General features: G+C 35.4%; 1 protein-coding gene across 1 annotated transcript; it reads right to left on the bottom strand.

Moving 5' to 3' along the window:
- Nucleotides 1–2202: 2202 nt before the first annotated feature.
- Nucleotides 2203–6126, bottom strand: LOC131066915 (lipase-like PAD4). Its single transcript, XM_058001813.2, has 4 exons — nucleotides 5690–6126; nucleotides 5022–5349; nucleotides 4178–4912; nucleotides 2203–3251 (listed from the first exon to the last, which is right to left on the bottom strand). The coding sequence occupies exons 3-4, from the start codon at nucleotides 4544–4546 to the stop codon at nucleotides 2442–2444; spliced, it is 1179 nt and encodes a 392-aa protein (XP_057857796.2). The 5' UTR covers nucleotides 4547–4912; nucleotides 5022–5349; nucleotides 5690–6126; the 3' UTR covers nucleotides 2203–2441.
- Between the last annotated feature and the right edge of the window lie 7124 nt (nucleotides 6127–13250).

Below are 13250 nucleotides of genomic sequence, written 5' to 3'. Positions count from 1 at the left end.
TTATGCTTTATAATTAATACGAAAGAAGCAATAGATGCCAATTGTGGGTATAATTGGCTGCAAAAAACGTGATATAGAAGAAACCCTAAAATCAGTGCAAAACCCACATAAAAACCCTCAAAATAGTGAAAATCCCCGCAAATGTCTTATAATGATGTCACACGATGTCTTTAGTGCGTTCTTGGTCGCATAAGGGCAAAGAATCGATAGAAATTAGATGGTTTTTCAGCAGCATGATAGGTGGAAACTCTAAGTATTCATCTTTATCAATGTTGTTTCTTTGTTGCATTTTACTATGATTTAGTTATTCAGTTGAAGGACCCCTTGTTTTTCTATTTTGTGCTCTGTTATTTTTCAATTGGCCAACAAATACCCGCATGTTCTTCTCTCCAAAAAACACGATAACATTCCAAGTGTTCGTATTAAAGCCTAACATGGGCTAGACATTATGAACATTTTTAGTTGAAAATGGAGATTGGTTTCGACAACTTATGTGATTCTTTTTTATGCTTGTACGTGATAATAGTATACCTATATTTAAAAAATATATGTAAAATATTTCGAGAGATATCTTATAATAGAAGAGAATCGTCTGTAAAATAAATGTTCTTCTAAAATACTAAACATCAATAATACAAATCCATTAAAGTCGTGCATGCAAAAAGTTGTGAATCTAGCTGGAGACAAGTGGTGAGGGTTCTATTTTATTTGGAGTAATAAAACAACACCTCCACAAAAGTTGAAACATGGCATATTTCATGCACTTACCTGTCATTTGCATGTCAATTATTTTCAAAAATTGTTTTTGTTTGCGGACATTTTGATGTCATTGTAGATGCCTCTCGGCATAAATATTCATAGCAAAACTCATAAGTTTGTAATATTAGATATTATTTTACCTGCCATCTCCCTTTTGTTGTCCGATTTTTTATCATTTTGACCGTTGGTTTTGGAAATAAGCCACACCCGGACCGACGATGGACTGGTCCAAGAGGGGCCAATAGCTCAGTGGTAGAGCACTCCAGCAGTGTATGGAAGGTCCTAGGTTCGAGTCCTAGCACACGAGAGATGTAGCTTAAGGGGGGGTGTTGGTGTTGGAAATAAGCCACACCCGGACCGACGATGGACTGGTCCAAGAGGGGCCAGTAACTCTAAAATGCCTCTAAAAGCATCATTTCGCCCAATACAAAGATCAATTTGCTCTCTTCACTCTCTCTTTTCTCATTTTCTCTAAAAAAAAATTTGGTGGCATAGCCCTCGAACCCTTGCTTCCAGCCCACGAGGAAAGGGAATGTTTCCCCACACTTCTTCTATCGTTAGGTTTTTTCTCACATCTAACACCTAGTGAACTTATCATTCTCGCTTCTCAAACCCATAAGGTCTCCACTCCCAATCCACCAATTAGTTAGTGGGATCTCATACCTATACTTGTACTAGCAACTTAGCTATTTTATAATACTTCTGTTGATTAACTGATTGACATAGCACTAAATCAATAAATGTAACCTCAAACTAGATAGTATGCCATCTCTTAAAATCATCTATTCTAGTCTACAAATGTTCGTAACATAAAGGGCATGCATAGAGAAAAAGCACAAGCTTCATACTTAGTTTATAGGCTGACTTATAAAATCACAAACTATATTATAATTGACATTTTGACAACTATCACTATGTAGTTATTATTTATGTTGTTGTGTTATGTTTTGTGCAATGTAATCATGATATGAATATAAACTACAAATATCTATTTTCTACAATTCATGGGTTGAACTCTGTATGCTATGGAAATGCCCTTAAATATATAAAAAAAGTAGTTTTTGATTATGTTTCTATAATTTTTTACCTTTTTTTATAAATCCGAATTTTTTGCCCATTTTTTCTCCATTTTTTTAAAAAACCTTATACTTTTGGTTAGACTATTTTTTCCCCAAAAGATTAATGCTGCTATGGTTTGATTCATTACAAATCTGAACTCAAATAACTTCACATACATATTGGAATCCTTTTATCAATATTATAAATATATTTTTTCTCTTTCAGCTTCAGCTCTCTTATTTCATTCAGCTCTCTTATTTCATTCTGATGATGGATTACCAATGTGATCTGAAATGATAATGCAACAAGATCCCATACAATTGAATCCAAAAACTACACTCATTAAACATAATAAAAATTTGATGTATCTGAAAGAAACAAATATCAGAAAGAAACAGCAGAAATGGGAGCTCTCTTATTTCATTCTGATGATGGATTACCAATGTGATCCGAAACGATAATGCAAAAAAATCCCATACAATTGAATCCAAAAACTACACTCATTAAACATAATAGAAATTTGATGTATCTGAAAGAAACAAATATCAGAAAGAAACAGCAGAAATGGGCAACAACATATCAACCCCAACGATCTTAGTCACTGATGGCAAAAACTCTTTCCTCTAAATTTCCAACTTCCAACTCTCTCCTTCCATGAAATTGAACAAAGGAGAATTTGACTGCCAAGGAGGAGATTGAAGTTGAAGCTGTCTGTACTGATGCCACCATTTCATGAAGCTACTCTCCTCCAAGAAAACCTCAGCAGAAATACTACGAACTTTGATCCTGTTCCACACATAATCTTCAAACTTTTCAAGGCCTCCTTTCAGTTCAGAGTTAATGACTAGAAGTTGCTGTTGCTCTTGTTGGAGACTTGCTAGGGTTTTACAAGCCTCTTCCAGATGAGCCCAAAAACAGGAATCTTCTGTTAAGGATGAAAACTTTGTGCGAGGCTTCTTAGTTCTGTCACTTCTACCAATGCGAGTTTGTTCTTTGTCCTTCATCCATTTCTCCAGAACCACATGACGATGGGGTCTTACACCTGGTGAAAGATAGCTTTCATCTCCTTTGTGTCTGTAGTGATGTGCAATGTCCAGAGGCTCCACAAGTTTCCTATATGTATTGCCAGAATTAATCCATTTGTTTTGGCATTGGAAGTCACCGGGCAATTCATGGTTCTCCACCATCTTAACTATCTCATCCCAAAAATTTGCCAACTTTATTCTGCACCCATCTGCATGAATATCTTTCTTGTTGTTATGCTCTTTGAAAGAATCATAGTAGCCATGGTCCTTGCAACACAATTTGTACCATTCCAGCTCTGCCATATTACTTTGGTGGTTGCTCAATTTGTAATTTAGTTCAGCAATGTTCATGTCTTGCTTGTTTTTCACCTCCCCAGCTGTTCTGGTAGCCAAAAGGGCATGCTCATTCTGCTTAAAAGAATTAGAGAAAAGTCACCATTCTGTGTATCTAAACGAAGGAAATGACAATAAGAAGAAAGGATGAGGGGAGCTAAGAACCCATTTTATCTGTCAAAAAAGTGGCAAATGGAAACAAAGTATTGAATGCAACTCAACCAAAATGATCTGTAGCTAGGCTGAATTTCAATCTGGTGATCTCTATGAGGCATATAGAGGTATCATTTTGATTTTGAATGCAACCCACACTTACCAGTACTAACATTCTAATCATGGCTTGCAAATAAGTCTCTTGGTTAAATAGAATGGTTGGTCTATAAATATTTTTAAGTATTCATTTCAGAAAATAAAAAGAGCAGGGTCTGCTGTCTTATGAGCTATTTTTGGTATTTATGGACATTAAAAATCTTTTATTCTATTAAATTGACACAAAATCAAATACGAAAATAATTTACAAAGACTTGACAAAATTTTGACAAAATTTTGATAAAAGGAAGAAATCCTATGAAAAATTCAATTTCTAAAGACTGAATCTATAAATAATTTCAAGTATTCATTTGTGAAGATCAGCATTTCAGAAAGTAAAAAGAGCAAGGTCTACTGTATTATGAGTTATTTTTGATATTGTGGACATTAGAAGTCTTCTATTCTATTCAATTGACAAAAAATTAAATATAAAAATAATTTCAGAAAGTAAAAAGAGCAGAGTCTGCTGTCGTATGAGAGATTTTTTTTGTATTGTAGTCTTAAAAAGTCTTCTATTCTATTCAATTGACACAAAATCAAATACCACAATAATTTACCGGGACGAAACTAAATCTTGACAAAAAAAAAAAAATACTAAAATTGGAAAAGAAATCCTATAAAAAAAATCAATTTCTGAATCTATGTTTCAGATGGTCATCTTATTATAGAAAGGGTAGATTTAATGAGATTACCTGAGCCCCAACGCCAATTGCTTCCATTTGCAATGCTATTCCCATCTCAAAGGATGAGTTTGAGATGGGGTTTGCAATATTTGTTTCATTAAATAAGCATTCAGTGATATTTTCCAACATTTGGCCATAGCCTGTGTGATAAGAAATGCAGGAGCCTGCAACTCTATCAACACAATTCTCTTCTGTGCTTTGCATGATGAAATATAACATCTTCAACACAACTTCACGGTCCTCAATACAAGCTGCACCTTGGGTTGAACAGAACATATAACTACCAAAGGGTCTATATGGGCTTCTGAGAACAGATTCACCTGGGTAATTTTTAGCTATGGTAGATGTGAACTTCAAGACACTGTCACAAAGACTCATGCAAGCCTCTTCAATAGAAAGATTTGAGGCAGCAATGGAGTCAATACCAATTATGCTCCCCTAATGGGGCATAATTGTATTCAAAGGCTCAGAAATCGATTCAAATGGTGCAAGAAGCATCCTGGGAACAATATCATATTGGGAAACCACATGACAGAATTTGCCAGACCAATCTTCACGCCCAATTGCTTCCCCAAGACTAGCATCTCCTACCAAAGGAGAACCAAATGTAATGCAAAAAGGGGAGATGTTTCTTAATCTCTTTTCCAGAAACCAGATGGTGGCCAGGGTTGCTACTGCACCTCCCATGGAATGACCCACAAATATAATGGCTTGTTCCTTTTTTTGATTAGCAAATCTCTGCATCTGTTGGAACAAACAAATAACTTTCATTACATTTAAATTCAAGAACTTGGATCTCCATAAAAATGGCATAAATGGCAGAGCAACTATGAAATATGTAGGATCATTTTACCTGGGCTTCTAAATTTGAACTTTGCATGGTATGCAAGAATCGGTTGAGAGCCCCCTTGAAAACAAGGGCAGGCTTGCCATCATCAACCTTGAGGTTGGCAGAGAACACTCCGTTGTCATTCTGGATATTACACTCTCCATATCTGCCATCACTGACATTGAAATCTTCTCCATAAAGCGAACGGAAGGTCACATATACAACGCTTTCATACTCATTTACAATAGAAGTATCTATATTATTTGTAGAAATACTACATATCTCTTTCCATGCCTGGTGCAGGACTCCAGACGAAGTAAGAAAAGCCGCATTCACATGACCAGCAGTGAATCTGCAACAACAATTCTACAAATCAGCACCATGTGGCCATGTGAACATTACAAAAATCGAGTCTTCTCAGGTTAAAATCCCTAAATTTGAAAGGAAGTTCGAATATTGTAAAAATCAATGATTTTCCGGTTGAACCCACATATGTGTTCTGAAAGAAAATTCAGATTTAACACTGAACAAAAAATTTAAATTACTTTTCTATCCAGCTAATCTCTAATTTCCATCACAACCTGTTTCATGAGATCTCTTAAACCCTTCACACATAACAAGAAAAACAAATTTATAGCACAGAAACATCTGTAACTTATAATCCAGACAAGAATTCACAAGCTCACACTTACTTTGGAGGGATGGCATAATCGAAATCCATAATTCGCAACCTGCTGCTTGTGTTGCTTCAGACTTGTGGAAATTTATAGAGCAATGGACTTTTAGCTGATAAGAGAAGGGGTATTATACAAAAGGCATTGCGCAACTTCTCAGAAATTCCATGGGAAGAAAAGTCAGGGTTGGGTAGGCAAGGAAGATGCGGAGAAATTTCAAATGTCATATCATAGCAACTTGTAATTAATTCATATTTGTGCAGAGTGAATAAATGTTTTGGCTGTTTTCTTTGGCGGGGGAGTAACTAATTGATTTCTCTTTGAAAATGGAAACCCCCATGAAATTCAATGGACGGTCTTGTCGGTTGCGTGGCTTCACTGAAAGCATCCCTTTTATCCCAGAGCTTTCCACTTAAGTTCTGAAAGGACAATCCAGACGAAAGGATCACAATGTGATAAGCCAGAAAGAGTGTTATAACTTTGACTGGTCTGTCTATCTTATCCTTTTAAGTTATAACACTTAAAAGATTTTAATCAACCATTAACTTTTTTAACTTTCTGTCTAATTGAAGAAAGTTCATCTCAAAACATGTCATTTTTATTTATTTTCTAAACATTTAAATTATTTGGGTTCTTCCAATAGTGTTCTTTCAATAGTGTTCTTCCAATAGTGGTGGTGTTGTTGTGACCACCAAGGTTCAAACTCTCATTAGGTCATTATGATCACAGGGTTATCTAATCCGCGTCATCGATCATGCTAAATTTTTTACCAAACACTTCTTTTTTAAAAGGAAAAAAACATTTTATTTGATAAAACTAAAATTTAAATTATTTGGTAAATCTCAATATTTAAGAAGTAATGGAGATGAGGTTGTTTTTAAATATATTTATGTATTGTAGTCAATTCTACAAGAAATAAAAATTAGAAAGCAAGTTATGTATTTACTTAAATGATAAATAAGTAAAATGTATTATAGTTTACACGTCATCAACCTTCTAGTTGTTCCATTACTCTATATGCAACCAACTTGAAAGTTATTCAAGGAAATTGTTAGGATAATGATATTATCAAGTTCTATTCTAATCAATCTTTAAGTCCATACATATTAGGTCTGCACTTGTGTCTTTCTTATTTTTGTATGTTATGTGTTTTCCTTTCTTGAGTATGTCTCTTCTTCCAACTCTACTTTTCCCTTCTACATATCATAAATTCATACTATTGTTGAACATGTGTTATCATTAATGTCAAAGGAGTGTCAACTAGGAGTTAGTAGGTTGTGGATATTAATCAACTTGTCATTGATGTCAAGGCATCTGAAAGAATGAAGAGTACATAATAATGTCATATCATATCAAAGCATTTTGAGTTGCGAAAGTATAGTGGCCAGATATGATGGTGGAATCAATTGAGGTATATTTGTAGTATCATCTTGCATCTATTCTAGTCAGTGGAGGTGATTTAGAAGTGTATGAGGTAAGTTACCCAAACAGTGAGCTTGTTTGGGTAACTTGTTATGATATGCATTTATTTATAGTTAAGAGTTAAGATATGTGGTTTGGAAGGAGATTATGTCTAAACATGTTTCATCATATTGTAGAGTTTTCAAAGTGGATCTTCTACGGACGCAAAATTTGAAGTGACATAATGGTCACCGTGCGAGTTGACCAACTAGGTTGTTATTCTGGATTGATGTGCTAAAGGTTTGTAGCATGTGTTCACAGGAGGTAGCATGTGGATGATTGTTGGGACCAAATAAGGTTATATTGTGAACTGCATAGCGTGTTCTTTTTTATGGAATACCATGTGGGTTATTGGACCTAGCCTACTACACTTTTAATTAAGGGTTATGTTTGTGGTTGACTTGTAAATGCAATAATCTTTATTTTTAGGCCAACATATCATTGTAATTGTCATTGTAATTCATATATAGTGTTCTAGGATTTGTCCTAGAAAGTTGGAAAAAAGCTATGCAATTGGGCTTCAATGTAATTATTTGATAGGTGTTTGATATGTGAATTTGAGGGTAATGCAATATGAGTTGCATTCCAATTATTTTGCGGTTTCATCAAAAGATTATATGCAATAATGGAGAAAGCTCTAAAGTTTGATAAAAACAATAGCAAGTTGCATGTTTAGAGTTGAAGGTGTGCAATTCATATTCTTTCTATTCTTGTGAGATGTTGAGTTGGTGCTCATATTTTGTATTAGGAGATTAGTGTCTCCTATATGTTGGTGCCTACAAACATAATTGGGGATTGTTGTCTCTAGTAGGTTGGTGCCTACTTGATATTGAAAGTGATCTATTATTTTGTGAGGCTGGATTTGGGTAGTAGATACAAGTAGCTATTCTCACCATGGTTTTTCTCATTTGGGTTTCCACGTAAATCTGGTGTTCATATGTGTGAATGCGTGTTTATGATCTTTACTTGTTATGATGCTAGAAATTGAGCTTAATGATAAATATGGATGTGATGTATGGAGAAGTTATCAATGGTAATTAATATTCAATCTAATTCAAATTTCTATGTACTGATCCCCCCCACCCCCACCCCCGTTTTAGTATATTGTGTGCCTTTCAATTGTTTCATTGTACCATTCTTTTTTTTTTGTCATTTGTCTCAATGTTGCATGTGTCATCCTTTCCCATCCTATCATGCTCATTGCTCAACCCCCAATGCCTTGTCTTTATTTTGAGTTTTATGATATGACCAATCCTCAATCTCCAATAATTTATTTCTATGGTTTTGTTCCTCTCTTAACTCTCCAACACATTTTGTATTGTTCTCAATAGTTTTCTTTGGTACCATTTTATTTCAAAGTGGAATCTCTTCTATCCATGGTCACTATTTTAAATTTGAAGTCATAGGTGCACTTGACATTGGCCAACTTGTTTTATTTGTGGAGGATATAATAGGCCAAATGTTTTCATCCATGATCATCATCTATATTAATCAAAAATCCCTTTTGAATCCATTTTGAGCAATTGTGTTCAAGCAAGAGAATTCCAGGATGAAAACATTGAAAATTTCCTAGGATAGTCTTATACAAATTTAGTATTTGAGCTTCATTGGACACAAATTATAGAACTATTTGAATGTAATAAAACTAGTAATTTACTAAGTTAGAGATTGAGACACTTATAATTTGTTGTTCATTATTTAATAAGAAGATTGAGAATTATTTTTATCATTTGTTTTCTTTGAAATGTGACGGCATTGCTAATGCATACATAGTCCTTTTAATTTGAGTTGTCTAAGACATGATTAAGTGTTAGGGTTGATAATGTTATTCAAATAATAAGTGTATTTGAAATGTTAAGATTTATATTTGCACTATTATTTTGGCCGAAGTAACTATAGTAGTATCAAAGCTAGTGATCTTGATAGCTTGTGTGTTTGGAATTTAACTTTGCATGTTTTAGTTTATATAGTATAGTGATAGAGCAATTCAATATCACTTGAGGGAGATCATGAAGCAAGGTTGATCTATAGAGAGTGCATACTCAATTATCTCCTACACAATTAATTGTAGAGAATAATAATATAGAAAAAATGAGAGAGAAGAACAAACACAAATACCAACTTGGATGGTGGGATGAAAGAGCATTTGATATGATGATTGATATTTTCACATGACTACTTCAAAAGATAGATAATAATATCAATATGAGTAAACAATTGACAACTGAAACAATTGCTTCTAAGGGTGATAATCTAGATGCCACTCAAAGCCACATAGAAAATATTATTCTTGTTTTAGCTACAAGACCATTTCAACCTACATTTCTAAATAAGGAGGTAGAGGCCCTAGAACCTAAGTCCTAGAAATTACTATTTGATGATATTAGGGCTTATCATGCAAAATTCAAAGATCTTCTCGAGGAGTTTTGAAATGAAATGTCTCTCACTAATTATATGAGCTATAAGAAGCACACGAGTGATTTAGAATTAAGGCTAGGTTTCAAGTATCTTAGAGATATGTGCATCAAACTTTAGGGAAGTTGACACTCTCTCTATGATGGATCTAATAGATGTTCAATTCATGCATGGGTATAGAAGATAGACTCATAAATGTCCCTTGAAACAATGGCAAAATATAAAGCAATCGAGTTATCCACCTTGTATTTGTAGGATATTGCACACATAAGTGGTAGTAGCACAATCTAATCACTTAAGGTAATATTTTCATCATCTCATGAAAGGATCTTGAATTTTATTTCAAATATTTGACTTAGCTCAAATAGTGTTGTTCAATGGGGAAATATGTACAACATAGTTTTAAAAGTTGTCAGTGATCATGTTAGAAATCATTGAGAGAGGATTGACTATGCTCTTCATCGAAGCATTAATTAAATCTCTCAAGGGGCTAGTTAATTTAATTGGACCACCTACCCTACAAGAAGCCATCAAGTAGGTTATAGAATTGAAGACTTCTAGGGGAGAAGACCCAGTAGTCAAGCACCCTAACTTTGCACTTCTTAAAATCCTATATGGAAATTTCAAATCACTCCCAATTTTTTACAATAGCTTACATGGAAATTCCATTGCTTATAACTAAGGTTTCAGGGTCACATCAACATGTTTTTGCTAAGGTGTCCAAAATAGCCCCCCCAAAAAGTGAATTTGATACTTGTGCAAAGGTGAGACCAATACTTGTGCATTGGTGTGGTATCATATGATTCATTTCTTTTTAGTGCTTAGAGATACATTTCATTCAATTATGGGTAGTCATCATCACAATAACAACTTTAAAGTCACAACCATTGATGCAATGTTGTGGAAAATATTGGACATTAAGTCAATAAATGTTATCACAACCATTGAAACACACTCATTTATTATATCCTTTCCCCCACATGAAAAAAAAAGTTCTAAACTAAAACCCTCATGACAAAGTAGCCCTTTCACAAAATGTACTCGAGACTCCTCACTCAGCTCTCTCTATGAGTGATGGTTGCCTTGGCTCGGGTAATCTTTCTAATGGTGAAGGGGAATTTGGCATTAATGCCTCCAGTCACTTGCCATTTTATCCAGTCTTTGGTGGCAGGCTTACCTTTAAGGATGTCCTATGTTCCATTGCTAGGGCTCATGCCAACATCCATCCACCTCCTTCTCCATGACTAAACCCTCGCTCGTGACACCAAACGGAAAGGCACTACACAATGGATATATGAGATTTATTCAAGGGCAGATGGATGCATGACCATCATCTTCTTTTCCAACAAAACCCTACACTGGGACTAATGACTCTATGTTGCATGGTTCTATCACTCTTGTAAGTCATTCCACCTGTTGGTTCCCAAAAATGGACAGGTTTACACTACCACTAGGTAGAGACCAAGCTAATTCCTCCAAATATCTATGGAGAGCCACCTCCAACTATCAATATCCCTCAAGCTTGGACCAAATTTAACACTTTGGGCTCTGTAGAACCCGGGAGGGTGATTCCTTCAGTAAATCTCCTGCTCTCTACAACGATACTCAGGAATTTACTGAAAACAAGGCCGATTATCTCATAAAAGGACTCAACAGAAAGGGAGAATGCTCAAGGATGGAAAATCCTTCAGTGATCCTCAACCTTAAGCTGGAGTATGAGAAGGGTGGGATGACTTTCAGAAAATGCATAAAACTTAACAAATGATATTCTGATATTTTAGAAGATTTGTAGAGATTCATCAGCTGAAAGTAAAGCAAGGCTGATAAACAAAATTGGTTACAAGCACTGATTAGTGCCTTACTCCATTGGGCACTTGAAAGATATAAAACATAAACCTGAAAAATGTGAAAGAATTTGATCTGATAACATAAAATCTGAGATGATACTACCTTACAATGTATCCCATTTGTAACCCTGACCCAAAACTACTTATCTAAAATCCCTGCATAAGCCCTATCATTCTGCAACTCCATTTAAGAGATTTAATTGACCCCTTGGGCCGAAGCATAAACAAAAAGCTACATACATTATAACAATGCACTAATGAAATAAACCCTTGATTAATTTCGTTTAAAAATGATAGAATCATGCAATGGAGAGAAAAAGGTCGGAATTCTATTTTTCTTTAAATAAAATGTTATCTTTGTCACAAGATAAAATTTACATATAACTCCTTCAAGAACCTATACAAAATTTGACACTAAAACATTTCTTTATTTGCTCTGTAAAAGATTTTACAGCTTGTTTGCTTCACCTTGAATCGCTACTGGAAACATACTAGGAAACATCCAAGGAACAAGAAAACTGAACCTACAAGACATTTCCCACAAATCTGAACCCTTCTTCTGGCCATGATTTCCCTTTTTATAGAATAAGGGAAGCAGTAAGCTTCTAGTGAGAAAACACATGTTAATAGTATATTCATTCTTAACAATTAGCCCTAAAAGGCCGCATGCAATTCTATTACAAAAATGTTTACATGTCCATGTGCTAGCACCTGTGAATCATTCTTCTTAACTGAAAAATTGGTAAGGGCAAACCCATTTGAGCCATGTCGTTATCACCTAGACACCTTTGGATGGAGTGTGAGATGTTGCACTTTTGTCCTAATGATCATTTCCCCTCTAGGAAAGGAAATGGGGTCCCGACAAGAAGAAAAGTCACCTCTAAACTAGAGGAGGAGCTTCAACCTTCATGCCCAGGATCAGAGGCAGTGGGAGGGGGAGTTAGGGGGGAAACATAATATGTGGGGGAGGGGTCACAGCTTCCATGCAGCTACATGGATGGATTTCTTCCACTCCCTACCCAGACATGTTCCTTTTTCATTTCTCTGCAGGCTCTCTCTTAGAACCCCCTGCCATCTAGTGGCAGAGTAGACACAAAGGTTGTGCCATGTGTGGCCTTTCTTCATAAGAAAAGGCTTTCACACCCCCTTTGGGAATCCTCCCCACTTTCACATCCCCTCTGGCAATAGACATACTCACACATGAGAGAAAAAATCCATCCAGTATCACAGAGTATATTGCAACTCCATCTACAAGCTTGCTCAAACGTCATTCCCTTTGCAAAAAGAAAAACTGCATTCAGAAAATGAAAAGGCTTCATATTCTCCTACCAATTTAATCACCACCTTGTTGTATTTATAGTTGAACAATACTTCATCAAGTAGTGCCTATTTGTGAAACATCATCACTCTGGTGCTCTTAATTCAATCTGCCAGCTATGGACACTAGAATTTATGCTTATCACATCCACTGTATTCTTATATCAAGGTTCATCTGATGCGAGTGATTTTATCCTGATGCTATTCTTCCATGGGTGTACATTCTTCTACTTTAGGATCTTTGTCAACAAGAAAATCTCTGAATTCATCAGAGAACTCGTGCTCCATCACACTTGAACTGGAAGCTTATCCTGATCCTTTCACATCTCAGAGATATCGTCCTTGCCTTGTTGAATCAGTCCTTTGCTCAATAGAAAATTTGAAAATAATCCTCCTAGACTGGGTCGACATCAAAATCTCCCAACTGGTCACTAATCATCCTGAGTGGACAAGTCTATATCCTATTCATTCTGCCTCTCCCCCGCAAGCTATGCCCAATGCCTTCTATAATCCCTCCTAATTTCACATTTGAAACTCAA

The sequence above is a fragment of the Cryptomeria japonica genome, chromosome 9 (genome assembly GCF_030272615.1).
Source record: "Cryptomeria japonica chromosome 9, Sugi_1.0, whole genome shotgun sequence".
NCBI lineage: Eukaryota > Viridiplantae > Streptophyta > Pinopsida > Cupressales > Cupressaceae > Cryptomeria > Cryptomeria japonica.
The sequence above is the reverse complement of the archived record's forward strand: the minus strand, read 5'-3'. Positions and strand labels throughout refer to the sequence as shown.